General features: G+C 46.7%; 1 protein-coding gene and 1 long non-coding RNA gene across 8 annotated transcripts in view; both read left to right on the top strand.

Annotated features, from left to right (window-relative positions):
• The window catches only part of LOC309388215, a 175,014-nt gene that overhangs the window by 136,061 nt on the left and 16,161 nt on the right, over positions 1-22,792 (top strand). The window lies entirely within an intron of this gene.
• Positions 1-22,792, top strand: part of CUEDC1 (CUE domain containing 1) — a 108,242-nt gene that overhangs the window by 69,289 nt on the left and 16,161 nt on the right. For 5 of the 7 annotated variants that reach the window (XM_081945342.1, XM_081945345.1, XM_081945344.1 and 2 more), the window contains exons 4-8: positions 4,625-4,752; positions 6,247-6,376; positions 6,947-7,130; positions 9,811-9,894; positions 20,927-21,016. In XM_081945342.1, the coding sequence (XP_081801468.1) occupies positions 4,625-4,752; positions 6,247-6,376; positions 6,947-7,130; positions 9,811-9,894; positions 20,927-21,016 (616 nt within the window). The remainder of the gene's footprint in view (positions 1-4,624; positions 4,753-6,246; positions 6,377-6,946; positions 7,131-9,810; positions 9,895-20,926; positions 21,017-22,792) is intronic. The other 2 variants (XM_081945347.1, XM_081945348.1) reach the window with 2 other exon arrangements.

Below are 22,792 nucleotides of genomic sequence, written 5' to 3'. Positions count from 1 at the left end.
GTCAGGCCCATGGCTGTCATGGAAGCCATGAACTCCCGAGCCACCTCAGATGCTGCTCCCATCGACGGCAGGTTGAAGTCCCCCATGACCAAAAGCCTGGGGATCTCAACCGCCGTCTCTGAGATCAGCTCGAAGAGCTCGGGCAGGGCCGCTGATGTATAGCGAGGAGCCAAGTATACAATCAGCAGGCCCAACTGCCTCCCTGGGCCCCATTTCACACCTAGGGATTCACAACCGGGTATCTGAGGAACAGTGAACTCTCTCGGTTCTAGACCATCCCGTATAACTACCGCCACCCCACCACCCTTACCCAGGGCCCGAGGCTGATGGAATGCACGGAAACCCGGTGGGCACATTTCCACGAGGAGTAAACCACCCTCGTGGCCCAACCAGGTCTCCGTTATCCCTGCAAGGTCCAGCTCCCCCTCGGAGATCAACTCGCTAATGAGGGGGGCCTTGTTGGTTACGGACCTTGCATTGCAAAGCATCAGCCGCAGGCCCTGGCTCTGTAGTTCCTGACCACCTAGTCTGCGGGGGTTGGTACAAATGACTGGGCGTAGCCAACAGCCACGGTCTCCCAACCGACCTTGTGATCTTCTCTTGTCCTCGCATCCCCCCTCCCCGCGACCGATGTAATAAAACAACCCTCTGCTGGAATAATTTGTTCCCTCTCCCCCCCCCACCCCGCTCACTTCCCTCCTGGACTCACCTGTTCGTCTGGCGCTGGCTTCCCTCCCGGCCTGGTTAACCCACCCCCCCTCCCTGGAGCCCCCTAAAAACAATGTAAAACATTTGGATAAAAATCCCCTCAGCTTCCGTTTCTTCCACCTCTCGGGGTTCGCAAACCCGTCATCAAGGCAGGCCCTTGAAAGAGCCAAGGGCCATACCTGCGAGAGAGGGGCCTCCCGCAGGCGGAGCAGGTCTAACCTTGAATAAATTGATAAAATGTTAAAACCCAATTGGGTAAGGGTGCTGGTGATAAAAGTTAATAGCCGGAGGGCTAAGGTCTTAATAGGGAGCTGGAGGCTTTAGTATCCAGATAGTGCCTGGCGAGAAGGCGGGGGGGAAATGTTCAAATATTCCCAAATAGTGAAGCAAGGCAGAGATGTCATAAAATGGGAGACAGTCCAAGGTGGTTGAAGATGAATACAGTTGCAGATGTGGGTTCCTTAGTGGGTGGGTGGGGGGCTTTCTAGGCCCAGCTGTTCTTAATCTAGGCAGTCACTCAGGCCCATCCATAGCCCTGAAACGGGCCTCCAGTGGCCTCTGAAGTTCCAGGCCACCCCCAGCCGTTGTTTTAGATCTTCTCCTCACTTCTGGTTCCCAACACACTCACCTTGGCCCCCCATCCAGCGCCTCAGTGTTCTCCGCAGTTTGGGGTAAAGCTCTCAAAATTATCAGAACATTCTCCAGGTTCCCGGGAGCATAGGAGCAGCCAGGATACGGCCAAATGCCATAAAGGAGTCCCTGGCTGCGGCTCTTTCCACACGTCCGACGCCGCAGCCATCTCCCTTTGCCGTTCCCGGCTGCCTCCCTGTTCTGCTCACCTCTCCTGTGCCTCCAGTGCCTCGTTGTCTTCTCTGGTGTCATAGAGTGGCTCTGGTACCTCCGGTGCCTCCTTGTTCTCTCTGGTGCTCTCTGGTGCCATTGTCCTATTTTTTTCCCATTTTTTTTGCCACAACGCAGTTTAAATTCCGCGCCGCGCTGCGCGCGCTGCCGCCATTGCTTCACGGCTTCCTCCTCAGCCGCTTACAACCGCTCCGCTCCTTCTTCCCTCCGATCTTCTCTGACCACCCTGGTGGGCTAAAACGAGCCCAAAACAAGCCAGGGTGGTCGGGCTGTCCAATTCTCGGCCCTCCGATGCCATGAGGGCCGGCAGCAACCTCCTACCCAGTCGGGAGCTCCATGGTAGGCTTAGGAGCTCAGAACGGCGACCGCCATCGCCGGAAGCTCCTCCTCCTTAGCCTTTGCTAGGTTGTTTTGGAAGCTGGCCCCCAGCATTCCGAAAGTCAAGTGTGACCCACAATGTACACATTGTTGTTGCCCAGGCTTGCTAGCGTTAGAACGAAGACCAGCCTTCTCTCATGGAATTATGGATTACAAGGGCATAATTTGAGAGATTATAGCTCCAATTTCGGTTTTTTCAAAATCCCAGTCTCACTGGAATGTCTTAATCTTTCTCTGAGGAGTCCTCGACTTACATCTGTTTCTTTAGTGACCACTTGAAGTTACAACTGCACTGAAAAAAAAATGTGATTTATGACCATTTTTCACACTTCCAATTATTTGCAGCGTCCCATGGTCCCATGATAAAAATTCAGATGCTTGGCAATTGACTCATATTTATGACGGTTGAAGTGTCCTGGGGTCGGTCACGTGTCATCTTTTTGTGACCTTCTGACAAGCGAAGTCAGAATTGGGAAGTCAGATTGACTTAACAACCGTGATACTCATTCAAGAGCTGCAGTGATTCACTTAACAACTGTCGCAAGAAAGGATATAAGATGAGATAAAAGTCACTTAACAACTGTCTCAACGACATACGTTTGGGGCTCAATTGTGGTCATAAGTTGAGGACCACCTGTCATTCCCTTTTGCAACATCCATCCTCTTTCATTCTCTTAACTCAGTGTTTCTCAATCTTGGCAACATGAAGATGTGTGAACTTCAATACCCAGAATTCCCCAGCCAGCCTTGCTCTTCAGGTTGCCATGATTGAGAATCACTACTCTAACTCTATGTCTCCCATATACCTCTCCCTCTATGCAAAATTGTCTCCAAAGGACATCCCAATCAGTTGCAGGTACAGATACCGTGTTTCCCCCAAAATAAGAGCCAACCAGAAAAAATAAGCCCCCGTTAAGATTGTCAGCCAAATGGACACATTTATTACCATATTTCCCTGAAAATAAGACCTAACCAGAAAATTAGCCCTTGCACATCTTTAGGAGCAAAAATTAATATAAGACCCGGCCTTATTTTGGGGAAAACATGGATAGTCTTCAACTTACAACTGTAACTGAGCCCACAGTTCTGGTCATAAATCGTGCCAGTTGTAATGTGAATCATCATGTGATTCTACCCAATTTTATGACCTTCTTTTTGCTGCAGTAGTTCAGCAAACCCATTTTCACTGGGCAGATTTTTGCCGCGAAATCAGGAGTCATACCAGTTTTTTGGGGAAATGTTGTAAGTCACAGTTGCGCGACTACTGGATGCCGCAAACAGCCCTAAATGCAAGCCGGTTGCCAAGCATGCACAATGTGATCCTCTGACTGGACGCGAGGTGGGGTGTTGGCGCTTCGAAACTGGGTCGCAAGTAGCTCTGGGAAGGTCTGATATAACTTCAAATGGTAAGCGATTGGTCATAAGTTGAGGACTACCTGTGTTACAAGTGAAGGGTGTCAGCGTTCCAAATATCATCCAGAATTAAATCAGAGCCCAAGGCATAGCTTTCATCAAAGTTCCAATTTAATAAGAGAGACGTGATGGTACAATCTGTGGAAACCCGAATCTGAAAGCACCCAGTTGAAAGTTCATGATCTTGCTCCCACACCCCAAGTCCATCACATGGTCCAATCTTCCACTGCCATGCTGGCATTTCCACCCATCTGTTTCCAGTTAGGTGCGGAGGTGCGGAGACAAAGAATGACCTTGGGCTTCTAGAAAGGAATGTTTCATTTTGACAACAACACATTCTACAGTTCTACTCCTTACTATTCCCCCTCCCAATTACCCCACTAATGAAACAGCATAGTAAAGAAAGAGAGAGAGTGTGGCAGGCCAAAGATCCTAAAAGGACTATGACTGCAGGCCTGACAAAGGGGCTACAACGCAGTGCCTTCCAAAATGTTGGGCAACAGGGACCGGTTCTGTGGAGAGAGTTTTTTCCATGGACCAGAGGGGACATGATTTCGTGTGCTGCCTGCATCCCGGTGATGGGGCTATTCTTATTTCTGTGGCTCGGTTTCTGGCATGCCATGGCTCGGTGTCGGCCCACAGACCAGGGGTTGTGTACAGAGGTGGTTTGGACCTGTCCAGCCGAGTAGGTAGTAACTTGGCCGGACACGCACCCAAACCAATTCTATCCTTGGCGCTGCCATCCTGATTTTCTATTCTGCACATGCACAGAACAATCTTCATTGAAAAAATGTATTTTTTCCTTTTCTAATGTTGTGCGCATGCGCCAGTGGTGGGTTGCAGGTGGTACGCCCCAGTACGAGCGTACCAGAGCCTGCCCGGAGCACCGTATACCGTTCGGGTGCTCCGGAGGGCCCACTTGCCCGCCCGAGCTCCTTACCTGTCCTTTAAGCCTTTGGCGCTTCCGCGCACGTGCATGTTGCATATGGCACCTGTGCGATGCTCCGCCGGTCAGCCGGAGCGTTGCAGAGGCTTGCGGAAGCATCACAGGCAAGTACGACACATGCGCGCACGCTGCGTGTGTCCATGTGGGTGACGCCGGGGCCGGAATCCAGAACCTACCACTGGCATGCGCAGACCTTTTTAGGTGCATATGCGCACGCATGCATTTTTTGCGTGCCGAACCGGTAGTAATGCCGGCAGGAACCCAGCCCTGGTTAGTTACCCCTCTAATAAATATGTACCTTTTTCTTCTTTGGTTTAGATTCTGGAACGGACTTTGGAGCCAGACAGTTCAGATGAGGAGCCCCCTCCAGTGTATTCCCCTCCTTCCTACGATATGCACATATATGACCGAAAGTACATGGAGACTCCTCCAGTACCACCACCCAGGTATGTAGGCATTAAGATCCAGAATCAAAGAGCAGCCTCAAGATAAGAAATCCAGCGGTACAAACATTGCCAGCAGATGTTTTCCCCAGCCTCTGTGGATAGGACTTTAGTGAGGGAGATAGCACAACTGCTGGAATCAGGACTGTTGTGGTTCTCCAGATGTTGATGAACGACAGCTTTGGCCAGCATGGGCGAAGCAGAGGAAAGCTGGACGCTTTAGTTCAGTTCCTTCTGGTAGACCAGAAATTCTCCTGCTTGTCTCAGATCAGTATTTAATATTGCAGTTGGTCCAGAACGCAGCCGCACGGGTAATTATGGGGAGATCGAGGTTCTCCCATATAACACCTCTCCTGCGCGAGCTGCACTGGCTTCCTGTGGCCTACCGGGTGCGCTTCAAGGTGTTAGTCACCATCTTTAAAGCGCTCCATGGCACAGGGCCTAGTTATCTGCGGGATCGTGTCCTGCCCCATACATCCCTGCGACCCATTCGCTCACACAGAGAGGGACTCCTCCGGGTGCCGTCCTCCAGAGAGTGTCAGAGGGCGGTGCCCAGGAGTAGGGCCTTCTCTGTGATGGGCCCTACCCTTTAGAATGACCTCCCCCCAGACATTAGGACAACAACTGACCTCCGCTCCTTCCGTATGAAATTGAAGACCCACCTGTTCCGACTAGCCAGCCTGGCTTAAATTTAGAGCTTCTCCACCTCTTGGGCATTTTTAATTGTTAATTTTAATGTAAATTTTAACTGTCATTGGGAGTTTAATTGTTTCAAAGTACTGTAATTTATTTATTTATTTTCTACCTCCTCCATATTATATTGTTGTGATTGTTGTTATTGTACGTCGCCCCGAGTCCCTGGGGGGAGAGGGGGCGACTAAGAAGTCAAATTAAATAAATAAATAAAATAAATAAATATGGTTGGAATTTGCAGATGTGTGTGGACTTTTGAAATAGTATAGGTCCGTGATGGCGAACCTATGACACGCATGCCAGAGGTAGCATGCAGAGATCTCCCTATGGGCACGTGCATCGCCCGGCTGGTCTTTGGGTTTACGGCACTGCAGTGTGCGCAAAGACCAGTGGTGCGCAGGAAACCTGTAGGCCAGCTGGCATACACACTGAAAGACCTCCAAGGTGTTGTCTCTTCTCTTTCTCTTTTCCGGAGGAATTTTGCAGGTTTAGCCAGGATTGGGTATTGTTATATCCAATTCTGGCTAATCCTGCAAAACCTCCTAAAACAACAGTTCAGGTAAGACCAACTGTCATTTTCCGGAGGAATTTTGCAGGAATAGCCAGGATTGGACATAACAATGTCCAAACCTGGCTAATCCTGCAAAACCTCCTAAAACAACAGTTCAAGTAAGACCAACTGTCATTTTTCTTTTTCTTTCTCTTCGCTGTTGATGAGAAGTTTGGGAATTGAACTCTACACATCTGCAAGTTGCCAAGGGAAGTGGAATTATATTACTGTAATTTGCTTTTTCTCCCCCCAAGCAGAACCGATATCCAAAATTCCAGCGATTCACAAGCACAAAGACGATACAGGGACTGGAACCCACCATTATTAGGGAATCTTCCGGATGACTTTCTCCGCATCTTACCGCAGCAAATGGATATGGTGCAGGTGGGAAGTAGAAAATGTCCATATTTAGAGTGGGGAACACATTGCCAGTGGGTAATACGTTGGACTGTAATATCCAATTATAATCTGCTACAAGTCAGGGGTGGGCTTCAAAAATTTTAGCAAGGGGTTCTCTGCCCGGATGCTTAGGTGGGCGTGGCCTAGTCGGTCTCCTGCACCATGATGGGAGAGGGCGTTTTTGCCCTCCCTGGGCTTCGGAGGCTTTCTTTGAGCCTCCAGGAGAGCGAAAAAGGCCTATCCAGGCTCCGAAGGCCCTCTGGAGGGTCTTCCTGAACTTTTGGAGGCCCATTTTTCGCCCTTTCCAAGCCTCCGTGCGCGCCCTGCACTTACGTGCATCCAAAACAGGCCGCGTGGGGACTCCTGGGAGGGAGGGGCAGGGTGGGCGGGGCCAGCCAGAAGTGGGATTTCTTTTGAGGGGGGTCCTCTGAACGGCACAGAATCTTAGCTAGAGGTTCTCCCGAACCCCTGCAAACCCCCAGCAGCCCACCCCTGGCTACAGTTCCACAGCAGGTGTGATCACTTGTTTTTTTCCCCCACACAATCTCTTTCTAGAGCACCCAAAACTGTCATCAAAGCACACAGAGTCCTGGGAACCAGAGGGCTCAGGGGTCATTGGATCAGGAGAAGAAATGGAAGCAGTATTTGGAAGACGAACGGATTGCTCTGTTCCTCCAGAATGAGGAATTCATGAAGGAGCTCCAGAGAAACCGAGATTTCCTCCTGGCCCTTGAAAGAGGTAATAGGTTTTTCAGAAATCAAGGTACCGTATTTTTGGGGATCTAAGATGCACCTTCCCCCCCCCCCCCCCCAAAAGAGGGTGAAAATCTGGATGCGTCTTATACACTGAATACAGCAATTTTGGCCTACCAAAACCCCGCCCCCTTTGCAAAAATGGATGTGCAGGGGGTTTGGGAGGCTTGCAAAGTACTCCTGGAGGGCAAAAATGAGCGAAAAATTGGCTGGTTTTGCTTGTTTTTGCCCCCCCCCCAGCCTCTAGGAGCACTGTACAAGCCTCCCAAAGCTTTTGTTTGCAAAAAATGGGCTATTTTTTGCTCGTTTGAGTCCCCAATCCCCAGGAGCACTCTACAAACCTCCCAAAGCTCTGCATGCCCCCTCTTTTTTTGCAAGAAACAAGGCGTGTAGAGGGTTTGGGAGGTCTGCAGAGTGCAAAACCTTTTCCTCTTCAAAATCATAGTGCATCTTATACTCCGGTGCGTCTTATAGTCTGAAAAATACAGTATTCAAAATAATCACCCTTTCCTCTCTAACCAGTGTGTGACAGTCTTGATTTTGCCAATGTGACCCTGACCAAAATCTCAGGGCATGTTGGCAGGCTGGCAAATTCCCAAGGATATTGTCCTCCCCCACCCCACCCTCCAAAGAGTTTTATGTACAGATAGTCCTTGAGTTTCAACTGTAATGGAACCCGCCCAACCTGCCTTTATGGTCATAAGCTGTGATGGTTGGAAAGTGTCACACAACCGACCTGATTTTAGAAACTTCGTTTGTGGTAGTCATTAAGTGAACACTGCAGTTGTTAAGTGAACCGATTGTTTGTTATGGGGCTGCTTTTGCCAAACCCAGGAAGTAGCAGCATTGTAAAATGCTGTCACATGAACATGGGGTGCTACAAATGGGCTGAGCATCCAAAGTGCAGTCACATGACTGGGGGGGGGGATGACCATTGGAACTTGAAATCTTGGTTGTAAATAGACCCCAGGTGGGTCCCTTTGAATAATCACTAAGTGATGAGTCATAAGTCAAGGAGTACAATACAATAGTAGAGTTGGAAGGGACCTTGGAGGTCTTCTAGTCCAACCCCCTGCCTAGGTAGGAAACCCTATACCGTTTCAGACAAATAGCTATCCAACATCTTCTTAAAGACTTCCAGTGTTGGGGCATTCACAACTTCTGGAGGCAAGCCGTTCCACTGATTAATTGTTCTAACTGTCAGGAAGCTTCTCCTCAATTCCAGGTTGCTTGTCTCCTTGATTAGTTTCCACCCATTGCTTCTTATCCTGCCCTCAGGTGCTTTGGAGAATAGTTGGACTCCCTCTTCTTTGTGGCAACCCCTGAGATATTAGAACACTGCTATCATGTCTCCCCTAGTCCTTCTTTTTATTAAACTAGACAGGAACTGTGTTTTATGGATATTGTAGTTCTGGAGTTTTTCTACTGCGAGGGTGAAGGTTCCATCCTCCGAGTTTGTGGGTTGGTTTTCAAACATTTCATTACCAGGCTAGGTAACATCTTCGGCAGAGTTTAGAACAGTAGATGGCGAACCTTTCTCACCTCGGGTGCCAAAAGTATGCATGTGTGCGCTATTGTGCTTGCTCACGTGCCTACCCCCATAATTTAATGCCTGCGCCATGACCTCTGTGCATATGCACGTGACTCCCCCCCCGCTGCCCCACGCATGTGCGCATTTCTCAGGGAATGGACCTCTAGGTTGCCAGCTGATTTTCGGGCGTTTTTCTCCCTCCAGAGGCTTCAGGAGGCTTTCCTGAAGCCCCCAGAGGGCAAAAAATAGCCCAATGCACAAACCGGAAGTCCGTTTCCAAACTTCCAGTTTGCGCATTGGGCATTTTTTTTTTTGCCTCCAGAGGCTTCAGGGAAGCGTCCAGAGAGCGAAAAACAACCAAAAATCAGCTGGCAGGACAATGCCTCACGTGACCTCAGAAATGGCTCCGTGTGTCACTTGTGGCACACGTGCCATAGGTTTGCCATCACGGCTTTAGGGGATGTCACTGTTCTTCAGTTTATGAGGGATTTGGATTGGATTTGGATTTATTGGATTTATATGCTGCCCTTCTCCCAAAGGACTCAGGGCGGCATGCAACATTAAAAAACACATATCACAAAAGTTAAAAGGAAATTAGATAAGTATCCTAAAACCAAGCCCAATTAATATAACACTAACATTTTAAAAATTAGATAAAATTAACAGGCCAGGCCGGCTTGCTGGAAAAGCCAACTTTTTAGGGCGCGTCGGAAGGACCGGAGGTCGGGGATTATACGAAGCTCCGGGGGCAGCTCATTCCAGAGGGAAGGCGCTCCCACAGAGGGCTTTATGTGGTCAGTAGAACTTGGGATGGATCTGGTGTGGGTGTGTCAAGTGAGGGTCTTGGGATGGGTCTTGGGAATGGGAGGTTATGTCAGGTGAGGGTCCCTGGGAGATGAAGTGCTGGTTGAGGGGGTTGCGTGGGTTGGTTGTGGGTCAGTCCCATGGCTGGTTGGCTCTGTGGTTGATTTGAATTCTGAGGGGTTCGTACGTTGGTTGTCTTCTCCTTTTTCTCCTGTGTTCTAGTTAAATTTTTGCTCACATTGCTTTACTGTGAATTGCACAGTGTCCTTTATCTAGAAAGTTAGTTCGGTAATATCCTTTCAGACGTTTGTTTTTCTGTGCTGTCCTCTAGATCGGTTAAAGTACGAATCAAAGAAATCCAGAATGAACAGCGCTGCCCTCAGTTCGGATCCTGCTTTGTCCTCAATATTATCAGGTAAGCATGTAAGGCTCTAGGCATCACTGTTGCCAAGGGTACTGTTAGTTTTGTGGCTAGATATTATACTAAATCAGGGATGTCAAACTCGAGGCCCACAGGCCTGATGCATCATAGGCTGGCCACGCCCACACACAGTTTAGAGAAGGGGGGGAAGTCACGATACGTCATGTGATGCTGCCGTGACGATGCGGGTTTGACACCCCTGTACTAAATTGTTTTGCAGGATGTTGGTTGGTTGGAATGCCCCTATGACATCAGGCCATGGGCGGGACTTGAATTGTAACAATCTGCCATTTTGCAGATGTTGATATTGTCCCCTAAGAATGATCAATTGGAATAGAGCTGGAAAGGACCTTTAAGGTCTTCTAGTCCAGCCCTCTGCTCAAGCAGGAGATCCTATACCAGCGATGGCGAACCTTTTTTGGCTCGCGTGCCACAAGTGGGGGGAGCGCAGGGGGGTCATGTGCAGGCGTGCCGCACCCATAATGCAACGCGTGCCCCCCCAGGATGCACGCGCGCACAACGCGCGACCCCCCCCCATTTTTACATGCTTTTTTCGCCCTCCCCAGGCTCCAGAGGCTTTATAAGGGCCTGGGGAGGGCGAAAAGAGCCTCCCCCGCCCCCTTCCGGTTTGCTCGAAGGGTGGTTTTAAGCGCTCCGAAGGCGTCAGGGAAGCCTCCGGACGGTCCCTGAAGCCTCCGGAGGGCCTCCGGGGGGGGGGGCGGGGGAGGCTCTTTTCTTTTCCTATAAAGCCTCTGGAGCCTGGGGAAGGCGAAAAATAGCTTTTAAAAAGGTGAACTCAGCTGGCCAGCGTGCGCATGCGCGCTGGCCAGCTGACAGGGCAGCACCTCGCGTGCCCTGACCAATGGCTCCGTGTGCCACTTGTGGCACGCGTGCCATAGGTTCGCCATCACTGTCCTATACCATTTTAGACAAGTGAATGTCCAGTCTCTTCTTGAAAACCTCCAGTGATGAAGCGCAACTTCTGGTGGCAAGCTGTTCCACTAGGGAATTGTCCTCTCTGTTAGGAAGTTTCTCCTCAGTTCCAGGTTGCTTCTCTCCTTGATTAGTGTCCTTCCATTGTTTCAAATCTTTTTTGCTCACTGGACATTACCAGTTCCTTGGCCTCTTTCATCTCAGGCAGCATGTCCAATTAGAGGAGCTTCATGAGAAACGGCACTAGGTCAAGCCAAATAATTCCAGGTTGCTTCTCTCCTTGATTAGTTTCCATGCATTGTTTCTTGTCCTGTCCTCTGGTGCTTTGGAGAATAAATTGACTTCCTCCTCTTTGTGGCAGCCCCTCAAATACAGGAATACTGCTATCATGTCCCTCCCTTGTCTTTCTTTTTTCTGGACTAGCCAAGCACAAATCCTGCAACCGTTCTTCATATGTTTTAGTTTCCAGGCCTTTAATAATTTCAGTTGCTCTTCTTTGCACTTTTTCCAAAGTCTCAACATTTTTTTTTTGCAATGTGATGACCAAAATTGGATGCAGTATTTTATTTATTTATTTATTAATCCAATTTATATGCCGCACCCTCTCCACCAAGGGACTCGGGGCGGCGTACAATTTATTATACAACAAATAAATAACAAATAACAAGGAGGAGATATACAAAAAGCATTGTATAACACATAATAAATAAATAATCAATTAATTAAAAACAGCAAAATGCAAGTAAAAACAATTAAAATACCCAGAGTCAAACTCAATTTACAATTTTATCCAGAGGGATTAGAAAATAGCTATAATTCAGGCCAGGCCGGCTAGTTGGAACAGGTGGGTCTTGAGTTTCGTGCGGAAGGAGCGGAGATCGGTTGCTGTCCTAATGTCGGGGGGGAGGTCATTCCAGAGGGCTGGGCCCATCACAGAGAAGGCCCTATCTCTCGGCGCCGCCCTTTGGCATTGCTTGGTGGACGGCACCCGGAGAAGTCCCTCCCTGTGAGAGCGAATTGGTCGCAGGGATGTATGGGGCAGGATACGATCCCGCAAGTAGCTAGGTCCTGTGCCATGGAGCGCTTTAAAGATAGTGATCAACACCTTGAAACGCACCCGAAAGACTACAGGGAGCCAGTGCAGCTCGCGCAGGAGAGGTGTCACATGGGAGTACCTCGTACTCCCCATCACTGCCCGCGGTGTGGCCTTGCCATCACTATCCCAGGTGTGGCCTTGCCAAAGCTTTATAAAAAAGCTGGAAGACGTTTGAACTATTCTTTTCCACTGCTGGAAAGCTCAAAAGGACCAATTTGCATTTTACAGAAGACAAGTTAACTCTAAAAATGGTTCCAGCATTAAGTCTGGCTTGGCCCTTTTAAAGGGGGACTTCTCTGGAAGTCACTCAAGTCAACAGTACAGTATATGTACAGTACCTAGATTACAAGCAAACTTTCAAAATTCTATTCAACTAATAAACTGAAGAACACTTGCATGCAGGTAATCTAACCTCAGAATTAATAATTTTGAATTTATGATCATAATAAAAAGCAACATAAGGAGGATTGAAAAAGGCCTGAAAGTTGTTCTAACCAATGTTTTTCCAGGTTGACACCTTTAAGACGGAGGAATTTCAACTCCCAGAATTCCCCATCTAGAATTATTCACCCAGAATTGTGGGAGTTGAAGTTCCTGCGCCTTAAAGTTGCCAAGGTTGAGAAACACTAAACAGAACAACTCTAATTCAATGATATTGTACAAAAATATCCTTTCTTACCTGAAAAAAAAAACCCCACAGATTTATTTTGAGGTATTTTTTTTTTACTATGGGACGCGGTGGCTCAGTGGCTAAGACTCTGTTGATCAGAAAGGTTGGAAGTTCAGCGGTTCAAATCTCTAGCACCGCGTAATGGAGGGAGCTCCCGTTACTTGTCCCAGCTTCTGCCAACTTAGCAGTTTGAAAGCATGTAAAAATGGAAGTAAAAATAATAGAGATCACCTTTGGTGGGAAGGTCACAGCATTCCGTGCGTCTTCAGCGTTTAGTCATGCCGGCCACATGACCATGGAGACGTCTTTGGACAGTGCTGGCTCTTCGGCTTGAAACGAAGATGAGCATCGCCCCCTAGAGTCAGGAACGACTAGCACATATGTGCAATGGGAACCTTTACCTTACTTTTTTACTGAACATTAAAGAAAATACATAAACAAGGATAGAAATAGGCAAAGATGGATTAAAAAGTAAAATTCAATGAATGAACAGGGGATTCAGAAATGTCACGGAGATTATAATTTTCTTGTACAATATACCTAGTTGCAAATAAACATGTTCAAATACTGACAAATATATTTAGCGTTGCAGTAAATCAGATATAGATTTTCCTTCCAGTGCTGTATCATAGTGTGAGTAAACTGCCAACAACTTCTGTAAAATAAATTAAACTTGTTTTTTTTTAAAGTCTGCTTTCTCAAAATTCAGTTGATCCACAAAATTTTTTTGAGAGGCCCAGTACACTGTATACCAGGGGTCCTTGCTCTCTTTACACTGCATTGTCCTGCAATGCAAATTTGTCATGAGTAATTCATTAAGATTATATTGATCACTCAATATTTTCCGTTGCAATCTTAAGATTGCAACAATTGCAAAATTTCAGTGAGTCCAATAATTACTTGAAAAATTGAGCCCAAAAGGAATTGGATTCTGAAATTCCTTATTCCAGACTGGAGTTTCTCAACCTTGGGGACTTTAAGATGGGTAGACTTAACACAGGTTATCACAGAGTTGGAAGGGATCTTGTAGGCTATCTAGTCCAACCCCCTCGCCCAAGCAGGAGACTCTACATCATCCCTGTCAAATGAGAGTCCAATCTCCCCTTGAAAGCCTCCAGTGATGAAACTCCCACAATTTCTGAAGGCAAGTTGTTCCTTCAACTCACAGAATATCCCAACCAGCTATTTGAGGATGATCTATACCAGGGGTGTCAAACTTGTGGCTCGCGGGCCGGCTGTGTCATGTGCTGGCTACGCCCACGGATGGTTTAGTGAAGGGGGAAAAAGTGATACATCATGTGACAACACTGTGACGAGGTGAGTTTGACACCCCTGAACTATCATATTTTTCAGAGTATAAGACGCACCGGAGTGTAAGACGCACCAAGATTTTGAAGAGGCAAGTAAAAAAAATTTTTTTTGCACTCTTCAGACCTCCCAAAAACGGGCCATTTTTCACGAAAAAGGCCCAATTTTTTGTCAAAAAAAGGGCATGCATAGCCTTTAGGAGGCTTGTAGAGTGCTCCTGGAGGCTGGAGGGGGGGAATACGAGCAAAAAACGGCTCGTTGTTCGCTCATTTTTGCCCTCCCCAGCCCCCAGGAGAACTCTGGAAGCCCCCTAAAGATTATGCATGGCTATTTTTGCAAAGGGGGCGGGGTTTCAGGAGGCCAAAAATGCTGTATAAGACGCACCCAGATTTTCACCCTCTTTTTTGGAGGAAAAAGGTGCATCTTATACTCTGAAAAATATGGTATACTAAATTTAACTCTTTTTCTCCCCCAATATCATGGTGTAACACACTAACAATTCTATTTTGGAAGAGAAAGTTTATTTTAAAAAATCCTGTTTTGACCTAGGCTTCCCAAAGGAAGGAAGCCGACTCCTTGTCCAGCTAAAACCCCTTTTATTTAGGTTAAAGGGAATTCCTCTCCAGCAAAGTCCCGGCCAACAGTCTTTCAAGAGATTTCACAATTACAGACCTTAATCAGGCTTGGAGAGCTGCCAGGCCGATATCTTCCAAACGCCACTCTGTAACAAACAATACTTGGCAAGAAGTCAGGAACAGATCTTCATCCTAATGAATTGAACTAATTGTCTCCTGCAAACTCCCCTTCCCTTTCGCTTCTCTTTATTCCCTATGGGAGGGCCCATTCACCATTCACCTGTGGTTTTACTCCCGAATCAACACCTGCACTTCAGCTGTTCCCTTCATTTGGCAACTCTGTGCATGCGCACATCGGGAACAGGCTCCAGCTGTTCGTCTGCCTCACTGATGTCTGACTCTGAAGGCAGCTGATAACTGGCATACGGCTCTGGCCCCATCTCTGCCTCTGACACAGAGCCCTCATCAGAGCCTTCCCCAGACTCCAGGACTGGCCCATCTTCCTCCCCAACCTCCTCACTGTCCGAATTTGCTGCCAGCTCCACTGACCACTGGTGAGCCACAACAAAACCTATTTAGTAAGGAACAAACATCTGTGTTAGCTAGTAATGAATGACTTGCATTAAGGTTAATCATCCCTTAACATTTATCACTAGAAAATTATCTATAGCCAGTTGTCACTTCATCCGATAAGTGCTTAATTATAAGTTGATCACAAGATAGAACACTTTGATTGTTTTTGTATCAAGGCAACGATTTAACCAAGTCCCTGTTAATACAAAAATACCCTGTCGTTTCCTGTTCCATCTGCTTCATAAAAAATCTTTCTTTCAGCAAAGATGTTTTTTCCAAGGAGCCCTTCTAAATATATTTGATATTTTTATTTCCCCAAATGGAAAATATTTCATAAGACCACGATCTGAAACCGTAATACGTTTTACATCGTATTGGTTTTGATTCCAAAATGTCAGAAGGAAATATCTGGAACTTACCTAACCAAAAGCAATTGCTATGTACAGGTAAAAGGAAAATATTGCTATGTTAAAAGGGATTGCTAACATAACCTAATATCCACTAAATTGAAATCATATTTGAAATTTTTCAAGTTATTATAAATCACAGGACTTTCCTACAGTACAGGCTTAAGCTGTTCCACTCCAATGCTTTAATCAAGTGGAAATTAAACCATCTTAATACATTTTTCTGGAGTTCGTCTCCTTCTGTTTTGGCAGTCTGGTTGTCACTTCCTCTCACAAAAAGTGTTGTCACAATTGGCATCCGATTTTCTGCTGCCAAACAAGTGGTTGTTAGGAGAGTTGTGCCCAATTTTTGACCTTTTTCGTCACAGTTGTTAAGTGAATCACTGCCATTCTTAAGTGAATCATGCGGTCTTTAAACAAATGGGGCTTTCCCCATTGGCTTTGCCTGACTTGGGATGCAGATAGTCCTCGACTTACAACAGTTCGCTTAGTGACTGTTTGAAGTTAAAATGGCGCTGGAAGAAGTGACATGACTATTTTTCACACTTACGACCACAATTGAGCCCAACATTTCTGTTGCTTAGTGAGACCCTTGTTAAGTGAGTTTTGCCCTATTTTACAACAGCAATTAGTAAGCCCTAGTTTACAACTTTCTTGCCACAGTTGTTAAGTGAATCACTGCAGTTAGCAACAAGGCTGTTAAGTGAATCTGCCTTCCCCAGTGATGGTGCTTGTCAAAAGGTCGCAAAAGGTGATCGCATGGTCTTGGGACACAGCAACGGTCATAAGTATGAACCAGTTGGCAAGCATCTGAATTTTGGTCAGGTGATCATGGGGCAGCTACAAAGGTTATAAGTGTGATAAATGTTCATAAGTCACTTTTTTTAGTGCGGTGGTAATTGTGAACAGTCACTAAATGAACTATTGTAAGTCGAGGACTACCTGTATGTATTAAGTGAGTTTTGCCCCATTTTATGACCTTTCTTGCTTCAATTGTTAAGTGAACCACTGCTGATAGGTTAGTAACCCACTTGTTAAGTTAGTAACCCAGTTAAATGAATCTGGTTTCCCCATTGACATTGCTTGTCAGAAGGGGGACAAAAGGTGATAATGTGACTCTGGGACCCTGCAACCGTCATAAATATGAGTTAGTTGCCAAGGGTCTGAATTCTGATCACATAACCATGCAGGTGCTGCACTAGTCACAAGTGTGAAAAACAGCTGTGTCACCTTTTCCAGTGTCGTAACTCTGAATGGTCACTACAATACAGTACAATACAATACAATAGCAGAGTTGGAAGGGACCTTGGAGGTCTTCTAGTCCAACCCCCTGCTTGGGCAGGAAACCCTATACCGTTTCAGACAAATGGCTATCCAATATCTTTTTAAAGACTTCCAGTGTTGGGGCATTCACAACTTCTGGAGGCAATTCTGTTCCACTGATTAATTGTTCTAACTGTCAGGAAATTTCTCCTCAGTTCTAAGTTGCTTCTCTCCTGGATTAGTTTCCACCCATTGCTGCTTGTTCTACCCTCAGGTGCCTTGGAGAATAGCTTGACTCCCTCTTCTTTATGGCAACCCCTGAGATATTGGAAGACTGCTATCATGTCTCCCCTAGTCCTTCTTTCTCTTAAGCTAAACATACCCAGTTCCTGCAACCGTTCTTCATATGTTTTAGCCTCCAGTCCCCTAATCATCTTTGTTGCTCTTCTCTGCACTCTTTCTAGAGTCTCCACATCTTTTCTACATTGTGGCGACCAAAACTGAATGCAATATTCCAAGTGTGGCCTTACCAAGGCATTGTAAAGTGGTATTAACACTTCATGTGATTTTGATTCTATCCCTCTGTTGATGCAGCCTAGAAGTGTGTTGGCTTTTTTGGCAGCTGCTGCACACGGTTGGCTCATCTTTAAATGGTTGTCCACTAGGACTCCAAGATCCCTTTCACAGTTACTACTATTGAGGAAGGTACCACCTATACTGTACCTGTGCATTTCGTTTTTGTTGCCTAAATGTAGAACCTTACTCTTTTCACCACTAAGTCAATGTAAATTGATTTACTATTACGCGTAATAGTAATATGTAAGGAGAAAATAAACCCAATTCCCTTTTTTTCAGCAGGAGCTTAAATAGATAAGACGTTTTACCTCCCACATGACAGAAAATAATTTTTGAGTGTTATAAAAATTTCAAAACCTAATAAAATATTGAAGGGTCCCCTCAAGGAATATTTTTTATGGCACTGAATATCTCTCTAAGTTGCTGAAGTACCTTAATACTATCTGGGAAGTGTTATCAGTATTTTTTTTAATTTTCACATTCAGTTTGATTAGGCCAGGGGTGTCCAAACTTGAGAACTTTAAGACTTGTGGACTTCAATTCCCAGAATTCCCCAGCCAGCATGGCTGGCTGGGGAATTCTGGGAGTTGAAGTCCACAAGTCTTAAAGTTCTCAAGTTTGGACACCCCTGGATTAGGCGGTTCTGAAAAAATTTATTCCTCGTGCCACATTCCAAGGAAGTTCAGGTCTGAGGCTAGCTGAAATAACTTTTTTTTTGCACCCTAACAGAAGGTAGAGGTAATGAGATGAGGGATGCAGGCAATAAACTAACAACCTTAATGGAATTGCCCGATCTGCAGTTTAGCCTTTGCACTGGGTCCTCAGGAAATTGTTTGCTAAGGTAACAGCTTTCTCTTAAACAAAGAAAAATCTATATATATAAAAGGCAAATACCACTCACCCATCGCAAAATCTCCAAAACCCTAACGCCTACAAACTTGAAATTTGGCACTGATGTTCCTCCTAGGTGCTCGCTAAGAAAGGATTTTTCAAAATGACCATCAGGCCATTAGTATTTCTTATACAGTAATTAACACTCTCTGATGCTAAGTAGTTCTAGTCTCCCCCCCCCCACCTGAAAAGAACTCTGTTCCAACTGCCAGCTGCCTTATATTAACACGCTCTGATGCTAAGGAGTTAGACATTCTACTCCCCCTCCCTACCTGACAAGAACTCTGTTCCAACTGCCAGCTGCCTTATATTAACACGCTCTGATGCTAAGGAGTTAGACATTCTACTCCCCCTCCCCACCTGACAAGAACTCTGTTCCAACTGCCAGTTGCCTCACATTCCGTTACCTCAGTTCAAACTGGTGGATGTTCCACTCCTTCACTTAGGAACGGTCTGGAGCTCCTTACAGTACTAAATGTCGATCCCTCACCAAAATGTCTACGCCTTCTACCTATGGAACTGCTTCCAGACTCAAGGCGTCGCAAGTGATATTCCCTTACATGTTTCAATCACCGACATCCACTGACCCAATGGATTGTGAACCAAATTTCTCCTGCATAGGCTGATAATAATAATAATTTTTAATAATAATTTTATTTGTTAGCCGCAACCCTCTCCCGAAGGACTCGGGGCGGCGTACAATCAAAGCAAATAAAATACAGATAAAGACAAACATACATACATAAGAACAAAGACATATACATGTGCATGGAGGAGGTAGACTAATGAGTGAGAACAATTAAAAACACAGTTTAAAATCCCATTGAATAAAATTACCGAATTAAAAACCCGTCAGGAGCGTTATGAAGTTATGGTTGAGCCAGGCCAGCTATTTGGAATAGGTGGGTCTTGAGCTTTACACGGAAGGAGCGGAGGTCAGTGGTGGTCCTAATATCCGGAGGGAGGTCATTCCACAGGGCTGGGCCTGCCACAGAGAAGGCTCTGCTCCTAGGCGCTGCCCCTCTGCACTGTCTGGTGGACGGCACCTGGAGAAGTCCCTCTCTGTGCGAGCGGATGGGTCGTAGGGATGTATGGGGCAGAATACGATCCCGCAGGTAACTAGGTCCTGAGCCATGGAGCGCTTTAAAGATCATAACCTTGAAACGCACCCGATAGACCACAGGAAGCCAGTGCAGCTCGCGCAGGAGAGGTGTCACATGGGAGTACCTAGTACTCCCCATAATCACCCGCGCGGTCGCATTCTGGACCAACTGTAGTCTCCGAGTGCATTTCAAGGGAAGCCCCATGTAGAGAGCGTTACAGTAGTCCAGGCGAGACGTCACCAGCGCATGAGTGACTGTGCGTAAGGCGTCCCGGTCCAATAGGGGGCGCAATTGGCGCACCAGGCGAACCTGGTGGAACGCCCCCCTGGCCACGGCTGTCACATGGTCATCCATGGACAGCCTGGCATCCAGGAGGACGCCCAAATTGCGCGCCCGCTCCACGAGGGCGAGTTGAATGCCCCCAATGGCCAGAGATGGAATTAACTGGTTGAACCGGGGGGCCGGAACCCACAGCCACTCCGTCTTGGAAGGGTTGAGCTTGAGTCGGTTGTCATCCATCCAGACCCGTATGGCTTCCACACACCGGGACATCACTTCGACGGCCTCGTTGGGGTGGTTCGGGGTGGAAATGTACAGCTGAGTATCATCAGCGTACAGATGATATCCCACCCCGAAACCACGGATGATCTCGCCCAGCGGCTTCATGTATGTGTTGAACAGGAGTGGCGAGAGGACCGACCCCTGTGGCACCCCACAAGTAAGGGGGCTTAGGGTCGACCTCTGCTCCCCTGCCAACACACGTTGCGTCCGGCCAGAAAGGTAGGAGCCGAACCACCGCAAAACGGTGCCCCGGACCCCCAACCCCTCCAGTCGGTGCAACAGGATACCATGGTCGATGGTATCAAAAGCCGCCGAGAGGTCTAATAGGACCAGGATAGAGGAACAACCCCTATCTCTGGCCCTCCAGAGATCATCTACCGATCACATAGTTTCATCGCGAATCATGGGTACTCAGTTAATAAAGATATGAAAGGTCGCTTTGTTTATTAATCACATAGCAGAAGTTGAAATAGAAGAGATCAACGAGTAAGAATGTGCTTCTTTCCCAGGAACGGCTGCAAAATTCATTGAATTCACCTGAACCACAAATATGCAATTAGTAGGATTTCCTGGGGAATTGTGGGAGTTGAAGTTCACACATCTTAAAGTTGCTGAGGTTTAGAGACACTGTTCCATAACAGTATTCCTAGAACAGTGGTGGGTTCCGGGCCATACCGGTGGTAGCTAGGAGCAGCAGCCACCATAACGGAACGGTGGCTCGTTTGGTCTACCCACCTGCCCCCGTTCCTTACTGGTTTTTGACGCAAATGGGCCAATTGCACACGCGTGCACAGCTGGCTGTCGCAGGCAGTGGCGTGAGCATGTATGTGCTGCGCATATGTCCGACGAGGACGCCCAGCCCAGTGTGCAGCCTACTTGCTGCGATGGTACCCGGAACCCACTACTGTCCTAGAAGGCATTCATGCCTTCTAGATCCCTAGCCAGAATAGCCAAGGATTGGGAAGGATGGGACTAGAAATCCAAGTTGGGATAGAAAGAGTGCTCAAAGTTTTTCTCTTGCCTTCAGCTGCTTCCTATCAATCCTAAATATGCTTTGTCTTGCCTTGCAGATGAGGTCACTCGCTCCTTAACCGGTGTGCCCAGCGGGGCTATCTCCGACGATGCCTTATTCAGGGACAAGTTAAAACACATGGGAAAATGTGAGTTACATTATGGCACATAGCTGGCCAGAAGCCAACACTGGGATGCATATTTCCTGCCATTGTCTCTCTATAGCAGGGGATTCCCAATTTGGCAATCTTACGATTTGTGTCCCAAAGGTGCTTTTAAAAAAAGGCAAGTAGATTTTCTTGGTTTTTGTTTTTTTTTCCACCTTGAAAACAATTCATTTCTCATTCAAAAAGTTTCTTCAGTTCTCATCTTTCTTGGATGAGAAGTGAAACGTTTTCCAAGGACCAAAAACGAAGAAAGTCCAGCTGCCTTTCGAAAAAAGCACCTTTGGAACAACCATGACCTGGATTATGGAGAATCTCCCATGGATCTTTAAAATGCCCCATAGACATGCAGGTTGGGGAATCCTGGGAGTTGAAGTCTACAAATCTTAAACGTTGGTCAAGTTTGGAGACCTCTGCTATATAGGATTGGATGCCAGCTTCCTTGTGCCTCCAACGTGACATCGAGCCAGCTGGAATTCCAAAGAAATTAAGTCTCAACAGAACAGGGTAGCATGATAGTGAAGGTGTTGGATTCGGAGCAAGGAAAACTATAGTTTCTCTCCTGCTCCTACCCAACACAGTGAAAGTTCCCAGTATGGAGGGTAGACTTTGGGCCAGCTGTTTCTCTCAGCCTAAGGGACTATGACAGTGATGGCTAACTTTTTTGTTGTTGCGTGCTGAAAGTACGCCCCCGCATCCATAGTGCAATGCTTATGCAAACCACCCCCACCCCCCGCCCACTTGCTCTAGGCCTGGGATGGCAAACCTATGACACGCGTGCCACAGGTGGCACATGGAGCCATTTGTCAGGGTTATATATAATTTGTTTATATATATTTGTCTATATATATAAACCCTAATCCTAACCCAGCATAACTCTGGAACGCCTCGAGCAATTTCAACCAAACTTGGTACACAGATGATGACTTACTCTCTGGAAACAAATACTGTGGGGGGTAAGACACCCCTAACTCCCTCGGGGGGGGGGGTGTTCTGTTAGGTTACAGCTTGTTATGCCTTAAAAAGGCTTCTACTGTACAGTGCAGTGCAGCTGCCATGGTAATGGCTTCACAGTACTCAACAAGGAGACTTCCTCTGGTAAGGGGGAAAATCCAACATTAGAAATTACATTTGGTACTGACATTTTCCCCCTATAAATAAATATCCGGGCAACCGAGTTATCGACTATATGTGTGTGTGTGTGTGTGTGTGTGTGTGTGTGTGTGTGTGTGTGTGTATGTATTAAGTGTCACAACCTGGTATGCCCAAATATGAGAGGGAACACACTGCTTCCCCTTTCTGTCCTTCGGCTCACTCCAGGAGACCATCCAGGCAGAAAACCATATTTTTAATGTTGCCTTTGTTATATTTGTGTTGTATTTGTGCTGATAAATAAATAAAGGGAGACTAATATAGATCTATTTCAAGCTATTTAGCTCTCAACAGCTAGCTATACCCTTACTACATACCCAGGTTCAAATCCCGGTAAGGGTATGGCTAGCTGATGAGAGCTAAATAGCTTGAAAAAGATCTATACTAGTCTCCCTTTATTTATTTATCAGCACAAATACCACACACACACACACACACACACACACACACACACACACACGTTTTCGTAGATTTTCACGGGTGTAGGTATGCTGTTTTTGGCCAAAAACACCAGCCTGAAGATGGCGAGTGAGACCTCGCTGAAATGTTGCCAAGACAATCTCAATCTTACACGGGAAAAGACCTGATTACAACAAAACCAGCATATAT

Source organism: Natrix helvetica, assembly GCF_964273705.1.
Source record: "Natrix helvetica genome assembly, chromosome: 2".
In the NCBI taxonomy this organism is placed as follows: domain Eukaryota; kingdom Metazoa; phylum Chordata; class Lepidosauria; order Squamata; family Natricidae; genus Natrix; species Natrix helvetica.
Note: the sequence above shows the minus strand (reverse complement) of the source record. Positions and strands in the feature narration are given on the sequence as shown.